The sequence below is a fragment of the Apiospora aurea genome (genome assembly GCF_038362705.1).
Source record: "Apiospora aurea strain CBS 24483 chromosome Unknown utg000007l_segment0_segment0, whole genome shotgun sequence".
NCBI classification, from domain to species: domain Eukaryota; kingdom Fungi; phylum Ascomycota; class Sordariomycetes; order Amphisphaeriales; family Apiosporaceae; genus Apiospora; species Apiospora aurea.
Window position 1 is genome coordinate 2,340,645 of NW_027117394.1, and position 22,152 is coordinate 2,362,796.

At 54.5% G+C, this 22,152-nt stretch overlaps 5 protein-coding genes across 5 annotated transcripts; 3 read left to right on the forward strand and 2 right to left on the reverse strand.

The window, feature by feature from the left end:
* Positions 1–7,892: 7,892 nt before the first annotated feature.
* PG986_010972 (uncharacterized protein) lies at positions 7,893–10,840 on the forward strand (the record flags this gene model as incomplete). The annotated part of the gene is made up of 4 exons (XM_066847194.1): positions 7,893–8,187; positions 8,276–9,361; positions 9,923–10,633; positions 10,695–10,840. The coding sequence occupies 4 exons, from the start codon at positions 7,893–7,895 to the stop codon at positions 10,838–10,840; spliced, it is 2,238 nt and encodes a 745-aa protein (XP_066696685.1).
* Positions 10,841–13,559: 2,719 nt separating this feature from the next.
* On the reverse strand, positions 13,560–13,937 carry PG986_010973 (uncharacterized protein; the record flags this gene model as incomplete). Its single annotated transcript, XM_066847195.1, has 2 exons — positions 13,560–13,845; positions 13,900–13,937. The coding sequence occupies 2 exons, from the start codon at positions 13,935–13,937 to the stop codon at positions 13,560–13,562; spliced, it is 324 nt and encodes a 107-aa protein (XP_066696686.1).
* Positions 13,938–15,367: 1,430 nt separating this feature from the next.
* PG986_010974 (uncharacterized protein) lies at positions 15,368–15,688 on the reverse strand (the record flags this gene model as incomplete). Its single annotated transcript, XM_066847196.1, has 1 exon — positions 15,368–15,688. The coding sequence occupies one exon, from the start codon at positions 15,686–15,688 to the stop codon at positions 15,368–15,370; it is 321 nt and encodes a 106-aa protein (XP_066696687.1).
* Positions 15,689–17,371: 1,683 nt separating this feature from the next.
* PG986_010975 (uncharacterized protein) lies at positions 17,372–19,076 on the forward strand (the record flags this gene model as incomplete). Its single annotated transcript, XM_066847197.1, has 2 exons — positions 17,372–17,783; positions 17,905–19,076. The coding sequence occupies 2 exons, from the start codon at positions 17,372–17,374 to the stop codon at positions 19,074–19,076; spliced, it is 1,584 nt and encodes a 527-aa protein (XP_066696688.1).
* Positions 19,077–20,421: 1,345 nt separating this feature from the next.
* PG986_010976 (uncharacterized protein) lies at positions 20,422–21,480 on the forward strand (the record flags this gene model as incomplete). The annotated part of the gene is made up of 2 exons (XM_066847198.1): positions 20,422–20,749; positions 20,822–21,480. 2 exons carry the CDS (start codon positions 20,422–20,424, stop codon positions 21,478–21,480), a joined length of 987 nt encoding a protein of 328 aa, XP_066696689.1.
* Between the last annotated feature and the right edge of the window lie 672 nt (positions 21,481–22,152).

Here is a 22,152-nt window from a genome sequence, read left to right on the forward strand (position 1 = left end):
CCCTACCAGCATACCTTGTTCTAGGTAAATGATGTCCATGTTCTCTAGCATTTGGTACCGATCCGTTCCGCTGGTACCGCCGGGTTGTTGATGCTGGTTTGGACGACGTAGGACTGCCGTTCCTTACTATCAATGCCTGTCAGCTAGAAATCCTTGCACCTACCGGTCTTGTCTTGTTCCCCGCCCACGGCGAGAAACCTAAATGGATTGAATTTGGACGGCCTGTCCTGCCTAGGTTCTTTGCTGGTGGCGGCTTACTGTTCTAGGTAGGGCTTCTGACGGACTACTTGGCCCTCTTAACTAGTCGCACTCGACGTGCATCTTTTCTCCATGTGCCTTTTCGGACAAGTGTGGTTTCCCTGGAAGGCGTGTAGTAGTATGGTCATGGTAAAGGTGTTTACTGGTACACTGACGGAAGTAGAGAGAGAGGAGGGGCTCATGTGTTCTCCCTCTCCCGAAACAGTAATTTTCCCTCATTGCATAGAGCCAGCCTGATATATCGAATACCAGTATAACAACTTCACTACATACTGTCATAGCACCCTACCTGCCTGCCACCTTAATGGCTCGTGGATATAGATCGAAATCAAAATTGCTATTTGTCGCAGATTGATTGCGCAATATACTCTATTTCTCTTGTGTATCAATAGGCAATATACTACCACATGTGGTAGAAGGAGGTAGTTAGTCAGGCACTGTGATATTCGCCCGATCGGCATCCGGCCCAACTCCCAAGGTGTATTGAATTGATGCGCGTATCTGATGTACCATGTACGTGCCATTCCTTCTTCCCTTAGTTGCGTTACGAATGGTCTCCCGACCGGACGGTTCTCAGTCTAACAACCCTGGAAGTCCATTCCTCTACAGAAAAGCATCTCAATGGCTGAACGTGCTGGGCAAGGAAGTCGAGGTGCGAGGGGTGAGGGGGCATGGATCAAGGGGGGTTACAAGGTAAAAAATGTAAGCGTCCCTGGGGTAGTTCCTGCACTCTTTTTCAACGGAGGCCATGCACAACCCGTGCCATACCTTAGCCTACAGCCGGGGGCACCATCAGTCAATCGCCCTGGCAGGGCAAGCGATGCGTGGTGCGCGGTGCGTGGGATTGTTCGTGGGACTTCCCTGGCAGCCCTCCAAATTTGGCAGTCTGGCAGTCTTCTCCCCCTGCCGGTCAGGACCACGCCCAAATCCGTCTGGTTGGGTTCCAAGTCGAGACAACGGTCCCTGGTCCATGTCTCTCCATCACCCTGGTCGTCATGGCCGTTTGGAAAGAGACCCGATCGCCCAAATTCGAACTGCAAGTGCTACAGCTCCAGACGCGAACACCTCGAGTGGATTTTTACATATCAGACCTCGAACCTCAAAGGCCGTGTGTGGATTCGGAAGTTATGTAGCAAGCGCGAGTACCTTTTTGCCAGATCTGCTCAACACGTAAGAAAAGCGTGCACCAGGAAGACAGGATTGTCTGATAAACATAGTAATCATAATGATAAAAAACTTGACGAAACCCGTCAAATCATTGTAACCACTTGCCTGTACTTGAACTGCTCTGCATACCCAACATCCATGCTCCACGAATGACAGCATCTCTGCAAGTGGTTTAAAGGGGCTCATGAATGCTGGGCCTGGCTGCAGTGTTGTGAAAGCTCAGATGCAAGTATCGAGACCGTTTCCAATAACCAGCGGACCGCCTATCCCTCGTGGAGTGAGGGTTTGTCCAGGCAAAAAGCCACACCGGTCTCTGCGTCTACTCCAAATTGCTTGCGCATCATTCTGGTGTTGTCGTCAACGCTAGCTATGTACATGCCTTTCTCGCTAAACTCGAAACCCTGCTCGATGTGTCACTTCAAGACCGCACCTCATGTTTCCTGGGTTTCACAAGATTCCTGTTGTGTCCGATTGCGTATCCAGAGTTCGGGTACCAAGTCTCTAGATGGACGGCGTAGAGGAGGGCGCTGTTCAAGTCTTCCGACACTGGGAAATTCAGTACCTGGCCTGGATGCCAATGGGCCCTTGTAGAGTAACGCCGAAAGACATGCGACCTCTGGTGTTAGAGTATTGGCATTCCACTCGGGCTTAAGGGACTCGAAGATGCCCATGGGATGGATGGGCAGCTTTAAACTGTGGTCGAACGCCTGTCTTGCGCCCCCGCAGCGCCATCCCACCAAGGTGAGATCTCGGTTCTCCTCGAAATCTCTTACAGTGCTTTCTTTTTCCCTGCCACTGCACGTATTGCTTTTCTTTTCTGTCTCAATTGCGCCGAAAACTGGATCAAAATCAAACCAAGGCGCGTGCCGTCCACGCGCCAGCCACGCGCGTTGGACTTGAAAAAAACTTAGGTAGCCCCATTAGTGCAGGGCCAACTACAGGCCTCTATGGAAGAGCCAATGTACCGCGTAGCCAACATCAGTCTCCCAGAGACCATCTTGTTGGTCTGGAAGAAGCCTCTACTGCCATTGTCCTTTCATCCCTTCCTTTTCCAGCTATAGATACCTACCTACCATGCTGTTATTGAGAGCGAATTGTATATCAGTTTGAATTTCGACGTTGCCTCGGTTCTTGGTGGGCATGCCGTCCTGGCAAGGGTCAAGGCGAATTCAACTGCCCATCCCTGCAGCCTTCCCGTGGAGTCAACGTACCCCTGAGGGTATTTACCAAGATGGGTTCTGCACATACCTTTGCGACCTGACAAACTACATCACATACTGCTCTCCACTTGTCACTGCTGACGTACGTGGGTTTTTTTTCTTCTTTTTGACAGAGCTAGTGGTATATCAAACTGCAATCGAGTGAAAAGCCGCGCAATATACGCCGTTATTTCGGTTTTGTTCCACATGGTCCGACTCGGGTAGGCTCTGTTCTGGTACTTGAAGGCTTTGTAGCAGATCCGCGGCTAAAGGTACTCCTCAGCATCACCCATCCATATCTGATATTTGGCGCTACCACACCGCGGATAGTTGCTTGTCCATCTGAGAAATTCCGGATCACAAAGCACGGGTCGGATCCAATCACCACGAGGTCTAATCCCGACTACCGTGTAGTTTATTTGCTCTGTAGGCGTTGTCGTCTTCCTTCCCCCGCGATACGTCAGGGCCTGAAGTGACACCTTTCCTGGCCATTAGCTGAGTCAGGAATTCATCGACACTTTGTCGTCGCACAAAACCAGAATAGCACCGGCGCGAACAGATCTGCTTGAAATTGCGCAGTTCCATGTACCCAAGTACTGATCACATATCTCGCCGGGGAAATCAAACACCCCAAATACGTCGACTTATGTAGACATACATGCATCAACGGCTTGAAAAGCAGGTCACTTCTGTCGGCCGAACTAGACATATAACACTGCTCGGCCCTTAGATTTCGAAGGAGGAATTTCCTGGGTCTTCCATAGTCGCGTTGACGTTACGTGAGTGGCTGTATCTGGAATCTCATATTGTCAGGTTTACGGCTTTCGAGGTCGTGGCGGTGACACTGTTACCTCTACATTCTCTACCCACCCGAGATACAACATTTACCCGGTATCTTATCCCAAATCCTCATCGGGATAGTGTGCACACCCACCCTTGCAAGTTGCCACGGCCTTTACCATTGTGATGGGACCGTTCTATCCCTCCCCTTAATAAAAAACCAGGATTTGCTGCATGCTGTGGCCTGCAGGGGCTCGAGGGCTGTTTTTTCTCAATCAGCACTTTGCCATCAGTACATGTATATACCAGACCTTGTCAACTTCCCAAGAGGCCCCTCTCCATCACCGCACCTCTTTCATACATACATATTCTTTCCCCCAAGGTCTTCTGTTCCCTGGCACCCTACCCGCATGACGCCCTGCAAGCTCGCGTCATCTGGACCTATTCTTCTGGCTCTCACTACATCATCCTAGCTCAACTCCAGTATGCATCTATCTCGTCCTAATAAATTCCGCGCTTCCTGGAGCGCGATCGTCCCATCCATTACCCTGGCGCTGTCGAACGAGCACGCACACTAAGCAAGTACTAACGAGCTGTGTAGGGCCCACGCTGTCTATCTACCCCCCCGGAAGCATAAATCTGCGATTGGTAGATTATCAGACTATCAGACTCGTGTACGACTGAAACATACGGCATTGAGCGCGTCTACAGCCCAGATCCCTCTGCTCGACTTTCCAAACTGCCAAGAAAGAAGCAAAGTACCCAAACCAAGACTCGGCAAGCTGATTTCACCTTTGCACGTTTGTTTTCTCGAATCCAGCAGAATTCCTCGGCAGCGCTTCAGGCAAACATAGCTGCATTTGGAACGGGTCGTTTCCATACCAACTAGGGGAACCCGGCTGCAAGAGAGCTTATTCTTTCTTCTTTTTCACATCTCCAATAAAGTAAGCGCATTCTCTATAACCTCAAAGTACCAACACCCATCTGCAGCAACCATAGCCTACTCAAGCCTGGCCGCCCCCAGAGCACAAGGTGATACGGTTAGGACGCTTCAGTGGCAGGCGTTCATTCACCATGGCGGATTCCTACCGCCAACTACGCCGAGCCTGATCATCTTGCCTCTTTCCTTGGCGACCTGTGATATATGCAGGGGTCTATTTTTATCGCTTTCACTTGCTGAGACACGAATGGATGGGTGTCGCTAGCCCGCTCTGTTGATGGGTCCCCACCTGGACGTGATGAAGCCTGCTATTATTACAAGCACCTCGAAACTGACATGCGTGATGGCAGAGAATCGAACATTGTTCCTTCGAAAATCACATCCCGCCGTGTCGCCGACAAGGATTTGCAGTGTCCTTGATTTAAGCTCTCCCGCCAGAGTCTAGACTCGCGTCAAAGTAAGTTCTGAATATTTTTGCTAAACTCTATCAGAAGCGCATTGCATCAGCATTATGTCGCTAGTCCGTCTCTGCGCACAGGCGCGTGACAAGTTGATGTCAGGTCAGCCTGGCGACAGTAGTCGAAAGCACGGCAACTAGCATCTAGGGCGGTCCGGCAGGCCGAGCTCAGTTGTCGCCTGCATCTGCCATCGTTGGTCTTTTCTGCAACGGCTGTCCCGAGATGAGGCCAGTGGGGAAGAATGCACTTTCGCCTCCATGGGTCATCGTTGTCTTGATGAAGAATGATGGCATCTCGTGCTGACGAAGTTTTGGTTGCGGGCAGGCACGAACAAACACCTACCTACCTACGCACGACCCAATCGACGTTAGGCAATGCTTATGAAGATGGTGCAACACCGGCATACCCCCCATCCTTATGTGAAGGACGAGCATACAAACGATCCTGTAAGTACTACACCGTTTTGATTCTTACTGCACTCTCGCGTCATGACTTCCTCTCTATCCCAATGCTTTCCGTCTGTACGTTGCCTTATCTCCAAGTTGTGGCCTCGCGCGTCATCTTAACCATACATTTCAGCCTCAAGTGCGGCAAAGAATTGTGCAAGTCAAGGGGTGCCCTTGCAGGCCGACAGTGACCGGACTTCATTGGGATCACAACAGCCATGGAACGATCTTTTCCATCGCTTCCAGAAGTTTGGCTACCTTGTCGCAAGCCTGACCTTGCGCGGACTCGTCAAAAGGGAATTCAAGGGGGCCGATCTTGTTTCACAAGAGACCGGGGGATACATGCGCTGGAACAGGGCATGTGTGGGCTGCCTTAGCGTGCCAAGCGGAGTTGAACGGTCAAGAGCAGCGATGCAAATTTGGGCCATGGGCACCCCACTCACCACTCGCCCTCTCCCTCTCTTTCACGCAGTGGCAGTGGGATAGATGGATGGATGCTGCTGACGTGCCTGCAACGTCCGAGGCGCCCCCCCAAGTGGAACGGCCTTTTAGTGCAGGACATCTCAGCATCCTTTGATTCGCAATCATGCTGCAGCAGTACCACTAGCCACACTGTAATATGCGATGGCTGAGGGCTCCGAGAAACTATCAGAGTTGATGGGATCGAGCGAGCGAGTTACTTTGTCGGCGCAAGTGCGAAACAGATGCCGCCAGTACAGTAGATCGGCTGCCATGCATCCATTGGCAGGCAATGGATGCGATGGGCGTGCGGAGAAAAGGTTCGATGACAGCCAAGTCCTGGGCCAGTTACGGGCACAGCCAGAGAGAGACGTCACGAGCTGTATCTTGACAGTTACTGCCTCTTCTCAGAACGCGCGCGCGAGTCCGGACAGTGACGGGACTGCTGGAATCCACTAGGCTAGACCCTGAAGAAGTTCCTTCACCGCGGCCAAGGAAAAAAAAGGCCTCGAGTCTTTTTCCCTCTTCTCCTGGCGCTGTTCCTCTCTCGCCCTCTTTGGGTACGTCTAGTCAAGTACCGCGTGGGCTGGCAGATGTGACGACGGCGGAAGACCAAGTGATTGGTGGATGAAGCTGTCGGTCTCGTGGGTGGGGCTCCATTGGCGGAAGGCCTTCACCACCGCCCATCATCTTGATTCAGATTTGCAAGAATTGCCTCGCAACGTTTCGCACTGGGTTCAACTGCAAAACGGGCGCGAATCTTGGGCCTGGATTGTCACAGCCCTCGATTCGGGCGTGATGGAAGCGGACGATGATGATGGGCGGTGGTGTAGGCTTCCTCTGAGTTGAGAGTTATGTTGAGCGCATTCATGCTTCCAAGTTGTTTGTTTGCCTGCTATCCTCGAAAAAAACTCTCAGTACAGTACGCCCGCGAACAACCTTGAAAGTGCGTCAAGCTTTGTACTCGGCGTACCTACTTTTCGGGGTACTTGGGCCATCACGCGGCCGCGGACTGGCTCGACAAGTATCTCGAGCCGGATCCTCGTCCCACACCGCCTTACTTGGTGCTGGTTCGCCAACGAGAAGCTCCCCTGCAACACGTCCTGCACCCCCCCCGGTCGCTGGCTAGCACCGGGTCTAAGATACCCTATTGGGCAATCAAGCCTTCGTCAGGCTCGCTCCAGCGTGTACCCATTGGTCACTTCATCTAATTTGCATCTTCTCCTTGCCACCCCTGTCACGTTTCTTCCATGCGCTGTCCCACGCCTCGTCCATGTACTCTTTTGATGAGCGCACCCCTCCCTCCATCCTGCGGCTCCACCGCGAGACGGCGAGGGCAGGTCCTCCGCAACTCTCTCTACGAGGCACACCCCCCCCTACGCCCAGGCCCATGCCCATGCCCATGCCCTTATATTTCTGTGACAGGCATTGCACGGCCATTCGCCGTACCAAGCAAAGCAGTAATATCGTCCCTGCTATATCTTTGGAATCAGTGATTCTGGGACGTACCTTCATACAAATCCGACCTCATGCCTTAGCCTCATCTGTAATCTACATCCTTACCTCCCTCAACCCATACCTTGCCCTCTCACCTTAACCATACCCATACCTCTCAAATATCTGTTGACACTGCCCTGTCTCCCCCCTTTCATTGTCACCCTTCGAGCACCCTCGCTCCGATCTCCAAAATCTCTTGTCCAATTTTTTTTCTTCTATGCTCCCCTGTCGGACCCAGTCTGTTGCCTTTTCCGGTGAGCTCGAGGACATTGCTGTTGTCGCGTCTCAAATAAACTTGGAAGGAGTTACCCAGTCGGTAAACCTTCGATTGTCGGGTTCTCCTTCCGATTCCTAATCCACTTGTTCTTTCCAAGGAGAGAAGGTGTCTGACAGGGCTTATCCATTGGTACCGCTTTTTCTCTCCCTCTGCTCTCTTGGCCTCTTATTATTTCTGGAGCTGGTAGTGGTACTGTACTGTATGAATGCCCTGGTCATATAATCCGTGACTGGCACCCCCCCCGTCCACACACGCCTCACCCGTTGAACCTCGTCGCCAGGGGATGAGAATAAGGTTCCCCAGACTTTGACAGTGTCAAGGGAAAAAAAATAAAACATCGACGCGTCCTACTTACTTCTTTACTTCCCATGGTTGTCGCTGTTTGGCTTTGACGCAGCAAAGTTCGTACTAATGGGTGTCTCCTCTATGCAGCATCACCCCCACCACTCGCAGGGTCCGGCGCCTCCCCAACACTTGCAGCATCCTCGACCCTCGAGCATCGTTCATCAACACCATCAGGCGCCCCCTCCGCAGTCGCAGCAGCAACACCCGTCCGCATACTCTTCCACGCACTCGATCCAACCGGCTTACCAATCCACGGCCCAGGCTCCGAGTGCCCAGCAGCACGCGCAGGACGGTCTGCCTTACTACCATCACCCGAGTCCCTACAGCACTCCAGGCGCGACTAGCGGATACACATCCGCAGGTGAGTCGAGCAACTTTTTTTCCCGGCCACAGACGCGGTCGAAATTGACGCGTTTAACAATCAATGGGGAACTGACTGGAACCTACAGACACTTCCGAAATGATGGCCGCAACGCAGATGCCTAGACCCTACCCGCCGATGTCCTCATATCATACGCCGCAGTCAAATTCGCCAGCTTCTGTCGCTTCCCCGTCTGGCCACGATCAGCACCGCAGCATGTACGCGCAGCCCCCGTCGCAGCTGCACCAGCAGTCAATGTACTACAGCACGCAGCAGTCGCAATATCCGTCAATGCCCCAGCCGGCAGCCCCGTCGCCATACCAGCAACATGCACAGCAGCCTCACCCTTCAATGGCATCGCAAAATAACATGATGATGTCCCAGGCGCCGCAGCACCCAATGACGCAGCACGCGAACCAGCATGCGCAATCGGGAATGACGGGGAGCCCTCGCCACACCAAGATGGAACCGCAAGTACCACAATTACAGCGCCCCTCATCCGGCCCATTGGGCACACCGCAGCACAGCCAAAATGGCGCTCCTCCATTGTCAACGCCGACAGGTTCCACGCCCGGTGTTAATAACAACGCGGCTCCGGGTCCCATACCGGCAACGACTCCTCTGGTGGTCAGGCAAGACAACAATGGCGTTCAATGGATCGCGTTTGAATATTCGCGCGACCGCGTCAAGATGGAGTACACCATTCGGTGCGATGTGGAGTCGGTGAACACGGATGAGCTCGCCAGCGACTTCAAGACGGAGAACTGCGTTTACCCCCGCGCATGCTGTCCCAAGGATCAATACCGTGGCAACCGGCTGCAGTATGAGACGGAGTGCAACACGGTGGGCTGGGCGCTCGCTCAACTAAACCCCTGCCTGCGCGGCAAGAGAGGCCTGATTCAGCGGGCGGTCGACAGCTGGCGCAACAGCAACCAGGACCCGCGACTGCGAAGCCGACGCGTGCGGCGTATGGCGAAGATGAACAATCGCAAGGCGGTTTCGACACCTCACCCACAACACATGCCCGGTCCCAGTGGTCCGGCAGGGATCCCGGCCCCTGGCTCCATGGGCCCCGGTAATGGCTCCTCCATGGGGAAGCCTGGCATGAGCGGCATGGGTCCGGGCATGCACCACCATCATCAGGACGGTAACGGTCAGGGTGGAGATGAAGTCGGTATGTTTCACCAAATGTGATTGATGCGTCGTTGTTGTCGTTACTGTGCAATTACATGATACCTCCATCATCACTATACCTTTTTGTGCGTTTGGAATTCTTTTGGACCGGTTGCTTCGTCACTTTCTTGTTATATAGCGGCAGATGACCGCAAGGCGCGCATGGGGGGTCTTTTACTGGGAGGAAACTGGATCTGCTCTGTACATTATCTAGTTGGTTTCGCTGCACTGTTTAGTCCCTAGTAAGGGGTCGCGGCGAACCAGTAGTCGTCATTTGTCTGCTGGCAAAAGTTGCATGGCATTGCATTATTTCGCACCCACTGCACACACAACAACATACCTTATACCTGTTACCTTTTGGCACCCTTTCCACTCCTGCCTGCACACACCTCCTTGTATTGCTACTGCGTTTTTGCGGCGGGATTCCCAATGGACCCCGAAATGATTGGTTGTCGCATTTGAACCCCTCCTCGCTTGCATACTGCTTATTATCCCCCCTCCCCCCTGCCGATTTCCACGGCTGTGGTTCTGGTCCCTGGCTAATCCGCTGTGGTGTGAACAGGGGACGGCGAATATATGGACGAGGCCCACCACCACCACCACCAGGCCCCTACCGGACCGGGTTCTGGATCCGGGGATGACGTCCGACCCGCCCAGGTCTTTAACGGTTATTCTCAACCCTACCCCAGCAACTCTGCTTCTGGATCCTCGATGCCTCCCATCCATGATGGCATCAGCGGTGCTTCCCATCACGGAGGGGCCATCGCTGCCCGCAACACCAGGGACGAGGACGAGAACCCAGAGGGTCTCTTCCCCAATATCCCGGAAGCTAAGAAGCGTAAATTCATCCTGGTCGAAGACAACAAACGTGGCTGTCGCCTGCGCGTTCGCGTGACGCTGGAGAGTGTCGACACCAAGGAGATCCCTGACTCCTTCCGCAAGAGCTCGTCGGTGTTCCCTCGTAGCTACTTTCCGCGCGAGATGCAGAGCCCTCCTCCGAGTGCAACTGGCAGCCAGTTCTTCCAGGAGGATCTGAGCGACGACGAGGTCGAGGTTGAGGGAGGACGCACCGGCCGATCCCGTGGCAACAATGGCAGAGGCCGCTCCATGGTGAAAGTGCCCATGTCTGATGGATCTGACGGTGAAGTTGCTATTCCCCGGACCCGCAAGACCACTCGTGGTAAGGAGGTCCGACTGAACGACCTCGGCTACCGTATGGCCTGGCTGCAAAGCCGTGTTTTCTCGGGCAGAACCATTTTCCTGCAAAGGGCCTGTAAGCAAATCTAACCCACCCGCCAACGTCTTGGAAACGGCCCAGGCTGACTTGGATGCAGTGGACTGCTATCGCAACAAGACGCGTACCGCTATCGAGACGGTCATGCAAGACGTCAAAACCGTTGCGCCTCACTATGAGACCCGCGTTGGCAAGAGAAAGTGGAGCGAGAGGATTCGCAAGGCCGAGAAGCGTGACGACGAGTAAATTGCCAGGCGTCTCGGGTGTTCATCGATCATATGCTCGGCGTTGTGACTGATACCTGGTCGCATTGCGCTGACCCTGTTTTGTTGCTGCTCTGCGCAGCAAGTTTCGGCTCGCAGTCGGCCCTTTTCAAGGCGAGATTTTTGTCATGGCGATATTGGGGGCAAGTTGCTTGAGCTCTTTCTGTGTTGCTTTCTTTCTTTCTTTTTGGTTTTGGGTTGGGTTGTGCAAATAGACGGAACGGTTGCATTTTCTTTGCGGTTCAGGCTCGCGTCCGACATTTCGACATTTCTAGTTTTCGTGGATTGGGGAGATACCAGAAAAAGCAGTCGCGGGAAGTTGTTCGGTATCGGATGAAGGGATAGACATGGTTGCATTTGTGCTGGCAGGGCTGTTTTATGACTCTTGGGGAGTTGCAGTTGTTTATGTTGTGTGATGCATCCTTACGATAATCGGCATGTGTGAGAGTTATGAGATTCTGAGGTTCTGTCAGGGGCAGAGATCCGGCTGTGTACGTATTTATTGTCCAACAAATAGAAAAAATGAGAGTACCCTCTGTCCTTTCTGAGCAGAAACCAGTGTTGTCTTGTCTCTCCCTCATTCCAAAAGCAGTAGCTATCATCATGATTACATCATTTCTGGCATCTTAGACAAGTCCAACTAGGGAGGGTCGTCTCAGTCTCAGTCTCTCTCCCTGTATTCTCCCTAGCCCTGGCAAGCTCCCGCCATAACGAGCAAGCAGGCAAGATGCATGTAATCGATGGATGCTCTTTCCCCTGCAGAGACGGATGCAAGACTACATGGTTACTATTTGCGGGACGTTTTCACGACTATTGGACGGCACTTAAGGCAGTAGCGCCATGCCCCCGGCAGGCCCAATGTATCCGTCCGTCAGTCTTTCTGGAGGGGGGGCACATTCCATAATTCTTTCTTGGGTTAGGGTATTCTTGGTCTGTTTTTTTTTTTCTCCGAACCACCCCCTGGGCTGTTGTTGTTGTCTTGCAGCACGATGAGGGGGTGAGGGGTGAGATGAGGGGTCGGTTTTGTGGTGTGATATGGTGCATGTACCTGTGTAAGAGGGCTACAGGTTTCCCAAGGGTTTGGGTCTGGATCTTCCAGTGGAGCGGACGGATCAGATGCCGGGGGGTTGGTTGGATTGGGGCTTTTTCTGTTTTATTCTTCTTTTTTCTTTCTTCCTGCTGCTGTTTCTCCAAGGTCGGTCCTGGGGGTGCTGAGACTGCAACTACTCCGTACGGCCGGCCAATAAAAGGGGTCTGGTGTGTTAGTGCAGATGCGGCTTCTAGGGTTCAATGGGGGCGGCTAGTTTTGTGTGTGTGTGTGTGGTAGATATGCAGAAACGGGCTACAGGGTAGCAAGGGACGCTAATACACGGACACTGTCTGGGTGGTGTAGTCCAAGACAGACAGCTTCCTTCACACAGGCTCATCTCCTTAAGTTTAACCTCCAGCTTCGCATCTTCGCATCTTTTGACCAAGCTGATGGGGAAAGCTGGCCGTCGTCGTTTGTGCGCGCAAACGGACTGCGGGCGTGTGTGTGGCGCTTGGTCTATTGATATTGCCATCCCCCCCTCGCACCGGTAAACTCAATCGTCTCGTCGGTCAGCCACGGATCGTGACACGTCTGCCACGTGCGATTGTGCGCATCGTCTACATGGTCCAACCCAAAAAGCTACATGGCCAAGCCGGTCACGAACACCACTGCCCGCCCGTGTCCCTGCATAAGCGTTGCCCATCCCTTTGTGGCCAAACAAAGACAGGCGTTCTGCTGCAGTCGGATGAATTGCCATAAAAAGGGGGCATTCTCATGAATGATACGCTCTGAGCACTGTGTGGCTGGCTATATACTCACATAGCTAAGAAGCAGCAGGTAGAGGGGAAGACGGGCGTTCGACGAACACGAACGATCCGATGACGGTCGGAGCGTGTGCCACGTGTGTTGGCTGCTATCATCTCTCTCTCGCTCTCTCTCTCTAGCACGGGACTATTCTTCTGAATCGGCCGTAGTCATTTTGGCTACCGAACTAAGGTAGGTGGGCAGTTGAGTACGTACTTGCGTTGACGATGCCGCCAGCCGTGGCTTGGGTGAAGGTTTGCTGGGTCGAGGCGTTATCTGGCAGGCTGTTTGACTGCTTGTGTGTGCTGGGCGTTTTGTATGGGAAGGATGGAACACCCATCCACCAACTCGAGAAACCACCGCTTCCGTCGGTCATCGAGCCTGGGCGCTGACGAGAACAAGTTAGCCCTACTCCTGAGGAAAAGGGGTGTACGGTCCGACATGATATACGAGCAGCCCCTATTCGACTTTGGCAACTTGGATTGATAAACACCAAAATGCATCAACAAAACCATTTTTCGAACTAATATGCCCGCAACAAGCGATACCAATGCCATTTAAGTATCTATTATCTTCGAGGAATTATTTTACAAGATTAGTGACAAGCATGAAAATGCACGAAAACTTTGTAGTTCAGGGGCGAGTCAATGCGATTCCAAGTTCATCTGATACCATTCAACCTCTTGGGGCAAGCGGACCCTTTACCCACCCGCCTGCCCTACCCGCTCACGAAAAAGAAGCGGGCACAGGAGCAACAGAAGCAGCCGTAGCATAAGGAAACAACGCCGGCTCCTCCGTACCCTTCTCCGGGTACCCCAACAAGAACAGCGCCGCCCCCGTGACCATCAGCGCCTCCGTGGCCACCACGTCAGCAAGCTCGAGCCCAGGCGCTGCCGCTGTCATGCCGGTGCAGGGCCTGGGACGAACTGCGAGTCGTACTTCTACCGTTTCGTGGCCGGGTCGCAGAGGAGACCCGGCACGCCCGCAACGGAGGAGGCACAGAGCAGGTCCCCCCTCCCCCGACCGTGGTGCCCCGGAAGTCGGCCGCGACGGCGAGCAGGTTCGTGACCTTGGCGCGGGTCGAGGGCCAGAAGGTCAGGGTCCACTGAGCGCTCTGCCCGCGCTGCGACCAGGTGATCAGACAGATATCCTTCCTGGGACGACCGGCGGCAGTAGTAGTGATGGCAGACACGGAGTTGATGGCCTACGCAATGTATTTGGCGTTCTGCTGCGCGTCGCCGAGCATGGCGTGCTGGACATTGAGCCAGACGGGGGTCGGCGTAGCTGACGTTTTTGTCGCTCATAAGCTGGCGCAGGTTGGGTCGTCGCCGCCACGATGGCGAGAACGACAGCTGAGCAGCGCATCTTTCTCTTTCTCTTTCTCATGGACGTAGAACCAAGGGAGGGGGAATTGGGTTGGCTTGGAAGCAGCTACAGCGGAGCTCTCACAAGCCATAGCCGCCACCCCATAGACCAGACCTTTCTCAACTTATACATATCGGCTTTCATATCCATACGGGAGATGCTGGATTTGCTTCGGGCTCGTATACCAAAGTGAGTGGTGGTGGGTGGGCAATCAGCTAAATTGTGCCACGCCCAACGAGAACATAAAAACCTAATCACATTCGAGATGAGATTTCGCCAGATGCATCTTGCAGCAATCTTGATCATCAGATCCCTTTCTCTTTTGAGCAACTGCGGATCAATAACGGTCGACGACCCTGAGGGGTTCTGGGCGCGACTAGCACCAAAGAGTGTATGAAACTGCATTGCTACCCCGGTCACCAAGTCACCAAGTCACAAGTCACAAAACTGACAGGACCTAGCTAAGCCTGACTCGCGTGCGGTGTGAGGTGTGGGCCTGCACAATTAAGGAGATAGCTTCAAAAAGTCTGGGCAATAGATCTTGATATTCGTAATTTATAGAGTTGAGATGTTTATATATATAGCTCGAACTTGCGATCTATCAACCCCCAGCCGCTCCACCAAGCTTGACGATAGGCATCGCGGCGGCGCAGCTGTTTGGAGCCCAAGCCAGCCTGTGGCCCTGCCCCATTGGAGCAGGCGCCCACCCCCATACTGAAATGTTTCAACCCTCTCTCGAGCGCTGTTATAAATAGCCAACAGTGGATGCGATCAACTAGTTCCTGCAACCAGGTGAAACCGTGGATGCGTATCGAGGTGTCGCGACAACAAGATACTTGAAGGCTAGAAGGCTGAGCTCGTGCATGCGACTGGCTGGCTGGCTGGCTGCACAGCTACTCCCTGTGAAGACCGAGGTCGGGAAGCCGTTTGTGGTGCTCGACTAGGGAGATAGACCCCTTATCTGCTAATAAGAGCAAAGTTAGGAACGTTGGTGTCTAAGAGGCTGAAGCTGGAGGCATGGAAAGATGATGCACTTTGGTTACTTACCATTTATCAGAACGATATAGACCTGCAAGTGTGCCCACGATCACATAAAGCACAGCTTCATGGGTGGAGTGCTAGCGGTCGTGTCGACTTGTTCTCTCCTCCTAAGAGGAAGCTGTACTACGGCGTCGCAGCGAGGGGGTTGAAGACGTGTCTCCGAGTAGTGATGTCCCATGTGTTGGCCGGGAAGCACGTCACGTTTGTTTGTTTCTTGGGTAATCAAGACGGGGTGCAGCCCTATAGTAGAAGAAAGAGGAGGTTAGACTTTCATGTGCCATGTGGTTTTGAGGTTGGGTTTTTGGGCGCAGGGCCGCTCGAACCTACCTCAGGCTCTCCCATATGTACATGCTTCCTCTTGCGGGCGGGCGACGAGGAGGTGACAGACGAGGCATCTTCGTCCTCGGAGTCGCTGAGGGGAGGAGTCATGGGGGGCATGACGGGCGAGGATGGCGCGGAGTCAAAGCCCAGCTCAGCTGCGAGCTCCTGGGCGCGGGCGTGGGCCCTGATGGCTTCGCCGATGGAGCTGCTGATGGAGGCAGCGCCGTAGTCTCGGTAGAGAAGCTGCTGGACGAGCTGTGGGCAAGGCATGGTGGATGGACGAGTTGCAGAGATAGATAGACAGATGGGAGCAGATGCTTCTTCCAAGTGGTATCTCGTGTGTGAGGGTGAGAGAGGTGAGATGAATGTATAGTAGTAGTTGGTGCCAGATGAGTAAGATGTCGACTACTTGTTGAGCTGCGATGCTGTAGGGCTAGGCAGGTCAGGTATATAGGCAGGTAGGTAGGTACTTTAAGGTGATATGTAAGGTAGCGGCAGGTAACCAGGTAACTAAGTGTTGATATTTTTAGAGTTTCGGAGGTGGGCTTGTTGTTTCGAGGCAGGTCAGAAAGGTTGTTTTAGCCGTCACTGTTGAGTATACCAAGAAACACCAAAAAAAGGACCAGCGACTTTTTGGGTCGCAGCCGGGCGGTATTTATCAAACGAGTCGTCGCAAAGTGAGGCTTGGGTCATTGGTACGAATAAGTGAGCCCGCGCCCGAACCGTGACCGAGCAGACGGGTTTGATTTGACACCAGGCCAAGGCCAATTCCAACAATCATCCCATCCGGAGCCAAAAAGTCACGACTATGACTGGGCCTCATCGCAACCTGGCCCGTGTCGCGAATAAGGTCCGGCGAATATAGGTGGACATGCACGACACATTTTTTTCGGCGGGAGCCATTGAACAGAGTTTCTTCCGTGCTCGATTGCTCGATTGCCCTCAATTCTCTAACAAGGAACTCGCTAGAACCCACAGCGCGGGCAACATGGCCATGGCGGAAGGGTTTGGAGCGCTGGATGCTGGAGAAGGCCCGACTGAGGCGTCTGGAAAATGGAAAATGGTCAGGTCAGGTCAGGTCAGGACGAAGCGCGAGGAAAGGTCGGCGTTCGGCAGTATGTATGGCCTTGTTTGATTGCTTATCTTATCTGCCCGCGCGCGCTCTCTCTCTCTCTCTCTCTCCTCCCCGACGCAGATAGACGGCCGCGAACAATCGCCAAAATATCGCCGAGGGGTGTTTTGTTTGATTGTTTGCTCGCTCTTTTAGATGACGGACGTTGTATGCAAGATTCAAAAAAGGGAGGAGGGGGGGCCTGAAAATGATTCATCAATCTATAATAAGCAAACACGGCTACGAAAGATTACAGGCGCGGGCGTGCTGACAGAAAATGCAGAAAGGGAAAAAAAAAAAAAAAAAAAAGTCTTGTGACAATGCGATGAGATGAGATGACCCGACGAGGTGGCCGTGGTGTGCCACCGGAGGAAGGCGCGGGTATAAGTGGAGAGCTGGGCCAGGGACGGCTTGCGTGCCGACAGGAGTGGAAGAGTCACAGACAGACCCTGGAATCGTCAAATCGATTTGATGCGTCTGGCTGCCCGGTTTGGGGCATTGGACATGGCCAGCTTAGATACTTCTCGTCCTCGTCCAGACGCCCGGCCGGACGGAGAAATTGCCATGCAGACGTCGTACCGCCCGGCAATTCTGCTGGTTGCATCGCGTCCAGGCCGTCCAAGTGTGGATAACCACGCCTTCCTGTGTGCCTCCTTCTTCCTTCTTTTCCCGACTCTGCTCAGGGCGTCGGGATGCGCCTTCTGTCTATAAATACGACTATCGCCTCACCTCCCCCCAAGATGCCGACAACGAGCAACGCGCCTGTCGAACCCGAGCCCTGCCTGCCTGCCCTGCCATCTCATCACATCTCCCACGATCGAGGCTGATTCAAAAGGCTGAAAATGGCACCATCCAGCGCTATTCTGCTACAAGCCGGCACGCTGCTGCTCCACAGCGAGTCGAACCACATCACTCCCACAACAGCTGACCTCCTAATCATCGACTCACTCATCTCGAGAATCGGTCCGGACCTGCTCCAGCACTGTCCCGTAAACACCCGAGTCGTCAATTGTCGGGACAAGATCATTAGCCCAGGCTTCGTCGACACCCATCGCCATCTCTGGCAGACCCAGTACAAGGGCGCCCACGACGACCATGGCCTCGTTCCCTACATTCCCCGAGGCAATTTTACCGCCACTCTCTGGAGTCCCGAGGACCTCTTTTGGGGGGAGCTGGCCGGTGCTCTCGAGTCCCTCGACGCCGGGACCACCACCGTCGTGGATCACTCCCACTGCAACCCGACCCCTGACCATCGTAAGTGACTCTGACTGTGCTGTCTTTCTTTGACCTTTTCTTCAGGTCTCCGTGCTTGTTTCATCCACCCGAAACACGCAAGTTCGTCGTTTGCTCATCATCATCGTCTCTCTCTCCACAGCCCAAGCCGCCATCCAGGCTCTAGTCTCCTCTGGTCTGCGCGCCGTGTACTGCTTCACGCCCGCGCGCCGCCTCGTGTCCCTCGCCCCGCTGAAGGTCGAGGACGACACCTTTTCGGAGGAGAGCCTGTCGATCTACCGGGCGCTCGCGAAAGCGGGGCCCTTCGGCGGTAGCGGCAATGGTGGGGATGATGGACGGGTGCACATGGGCTACGCCAACGACAACCTGTACGCCCCGGCCGACGTCCTGAAGCGCTTCTATGCAGATCTGCGCGACCCGGCCCTGGGCCGTCCCGCCAAGGTCATCACGTCGCACGCGCTGGGCGGGGCTCTGACTAACACGGGCGCCGGTCGGGGCGGCCCGACGGCGGTCCAGGTCCTGCACTCCCACGGCCTTCTGGGGCCGGACGTCTTGTTGTCTCACGCCACGTCGCCACATGACATCGACGCCGACCTGTACCGTGCGTCGGGCGCCTCCGTCTCGAGCACGCCCAACACGGAACTGCAGATGGGCCTGTTCCCCGTCGCGCTGCGGCCAGACCACTACGACCACGCCAGCCTGGGCGTGGACTGCCACAGCTGGGGCGTCCCCGGGATACCGGGCCAGATGCGAATGATGCTCCAGGCGGCGCGGTTCGAGCGCGGCGAGTGGTTCGCCTCCCAGGGCCTGTGGTCGCGCGACACGGGCTTCGCAGCCGAGCAGGTGTTCAACCTAGGCACCCTCGGCGGCGCCCGGGCCGCGGGCCTGCAGGCCGAGGTGGGCAGCCTAAAGGTGGGCATGAAGGCCGACATCCTGGTGTTCGACACGGACAGCCCCAGCATGCTGGCGGCGGCGTCGGAGAACCCCGTCGCCGCCATCGTGCTGCACAGCAACCCGAGCGACATCGAGATGGTCATCGTGGACGGCGTGGTGCGCAAGGAGGGCCGCAGGCTGCTGGACACGCAGGTGGCGGCGGCGCCCGTGGCGGCCAAGGCGGCCGTGGCGCCGGGCACGAGCCTGTCGTGGAAGCAGGTCGCGCGCAAGATCCTCGACAGCCAGCACTCGCTCAAGACGCGGGCCAAGGACGTGGACTTTGAGGCCAACGAGGAGATGATTATTGACATGATGCACCTCAGCCGTGAGACCATGGTCAAGGGGATCCAGACTAGGCATAGCCATCTAATCCAAGCCTAGATCATTCCTTGCTTTGCTGTAGTACATGCTCACCGTGACATACATACTTGCCTGTAGTAACACCCGTCACCGCCAAAGCCAGACAGTCGGGGGTCTGGATAGGGGGTTTTCCGGTTCCGATGCGGCACTTCCAACGGCACTGCATAAGAGCCGCTTATTAGCAAATGGGAGGAGCAGAGTCGGCGGGGAGGAAGGAAGGAAGGAAGAAGGGAAAATGGGTTGCAACCAGAAGCCTCAGTTGCCAAGACGTAATAAGCTTGATCAGGGCATGACTCGCTGCTGACTTTCCAAACGACGGCAATCATCAACCCGCCACGAACGTGGAGCTCTCGAGGCCTCAGCCAAGTCGGTATCACTAGGTACGCAGGAAGATAGCCATCTTCGAAGAACCTATTTGCTAGTAGTGCGAATAGTATCTGACTCTCGTTCCCGCCATGACACACTAGGTATGTATAGGTTTGCATAGCCTGGGCGTTGAGGGGGGAACACAGAAAGCTGCATAGGCTTGAGCTAAACCCCTATAAGCCGGGCCAAAGTCTGCCTTACTTACCAACACGCTACGGCCGGCCACTTACACCTCACATATGTACCATGCATGTAGCTAAATACCATGTACTACCCCCGTCACACCACCCTCATTCATTCCGGCGATATTCAGCCTAACCGACCAACCAACAAACATTCCCTTTGGCTCACCCACCCGCGCCTCACGCGTGCGGTGATGTGTAGTAAGGGAACAACAACCGTGGTGTTAGGAGGGGTAGGGGTATGTCATGTGTAGATATTCCTTCGCTTGCTCCAACCGTCAGCATCCAGCACTCCGCAGCCAAGAAGCGATTGATTGAATTACCTCCGCATTCATAGGACGGACTGATTGGTACGCACGCGCTCGGGAGGCCTGTTTCCTTTCATCTACCATACCTATCTATACCTTGGAAGATATTGTAGGTAGTAGTCACGGATCTTTGCGCACAATCATCAACTGCTTACACTCATCCACTCTCTCGTGTCTGTTTGCCCACGACGATGCAAGTTTGAGGGAAAACTTGTCGTTTGATTGACCAAGTAACAAACCCAGCCCAGCGCGCGCGCGCGACAAGGAAAAAGCTAGACTACGATAGGGAGAGCGCGCGAGGACCGACTCCGGGGCTTTACACACCGCAGGCCGGCTATAAAAATATTGCTGTTACTACTACTACTGGCTGCAGCTTTCGTCTTCTGTGTGTGACCTTCCCCAATCTACTCCGAATCCCATCAGTGCTTATCGGTGGCTTGGTTTTCAAGTCCCAGGATATCAATCAATAGGTCAAGAGGCATCATCCTCAGCCTCGTCAACCCGTGTCAAATGGTCTCAATATCACTTCTGCGACGATCACCCAAAGGCGGCGGCGGCCACGGGGGAGGAGGAGGCCATGGTGGCAGTAGCAGTAGTGGCGGCGGCGGCGGCGGTGGTGGCAAAGGCAGCAGCAGCAGCAGCGGTAAGGGCGGCAGTACCAGCGGTACCACAAAGGGCGGCGGCGTCGTGGTCGTCGGCAGCAGCGGCGGCGGCGGCAACAACCACCACGGGCACGGGGGCGGTTCCCACCTGCCGCTGTGGGCCATCTTCCTGATCGTCTACTTGTCCATCTTCACCTTGCTGTTCGTCGGATCGCTCGTCTACTACTGCCGCAAGGGTAAGCAAAGACCACAATCCAAATAAAACGCAGGCCCGCTTTTGCTGGCTGACTCTGATCGCATCCACACAGAACGCAAAAGCCAGCGCGAAGGCAAACCGTTCCGCCCCTGGCACGCCATCTGGAAGTCCTTCTGCATTGCCAGCGGCCTGTGGATCTTCATCTGGCTCGCCAAGCTCGTCCGAGAGGCCGTGGAGAAGAGGGCAGCGAAGCGCGGCAGCGGTGGCAGCAGTAGTCGCCCGAGTGGCCGCCCCAGCTTCCCCGTATTCCGAGCCGGGGGCATCGGCGGTGGCGGGACATACACCAAGGTCGACGAGGGCGGCCCCCACGACAACACAGCGCACAACCCCGGGGGAGGACTAACAACAGCGCCTTGGCCCCCAAACACGCCACGCCTGTTCGGCAGCAGCAGCAGCAGCAACAACAACAACAACAACAGTAGTGCCTCATATTCCTCGCCGTACGAGCAACAACCGCAACAGAACGTCACGGGCGCTCGCTACGAACCCATGGGCTACTCAGGCGCCACCTACGCGCCGCCGAGTCGTAGCCCCAGCCCGGTCCCGGGCAGCGTCATGACCGCCAGCGACCCGCCTCCATATCCTTACTCGGAGTCCGCTGGGGGTGCGTACAGCAGACCACGGGGCGGTGACACTGAACGGCTGCTACGGATGCCGGCACCTTTGCCCTTCCCGGTTCCCGCTCTCCGCAGTCCGGGTGGCAAGCACTGAAAGGAAATGAAAGAGAAGAGAAAAGAAATTGAAGCTTGGTTTTATTTTAACTTGGATATCTCTTGGTATTAGGTTATCGCGGCTTAATCTTGTTCAGGATGATGCAATTATACCCACAAGGTACCCAAGTCCCAGGGCCTTTCTTTATTCACGGAGTTAGCAACAGTCACCAGAGGAAGCCTCAAGATTGGGGTTACAAGGAATATATTTTCTATCTGTCGGCCTCCCCACAAGCTATGGGACGTATTCATATCGCGAAGCAGTAAAACTTCATGCTGTGTTTACCCCCATCATCAAGCTGTAACAAGGAAAAACCTCCCATGTGCTTCGTCATCTTCCTCTCACCCCGGCAAAAGCGAGCGCATCCTCCCCATCGTCATCTGTGTGATCATGCTCCAAGCTATGCCGGCAAACAAAGGAAATCAAAAGGGTAAAACCAGAAACTGCGAACTCCCCTTCGCTGTCATCGAATCTCTTCTTGCTGCTAGGCGAAAGGGCGTGTAGAAATGAATGTGTGCATCAGATGCGTGATTATGTCGCTATGCAGTATAGCAATGCTGTATATGTATAGCAAATTTGGGGGGTATCAATCTAGACGTAAAGGCGGTACCAATCCGCACGGAAAGGAGTAGAGAAAAGCAATATGGCTTGACGTGAAGAGGTCTATATAAC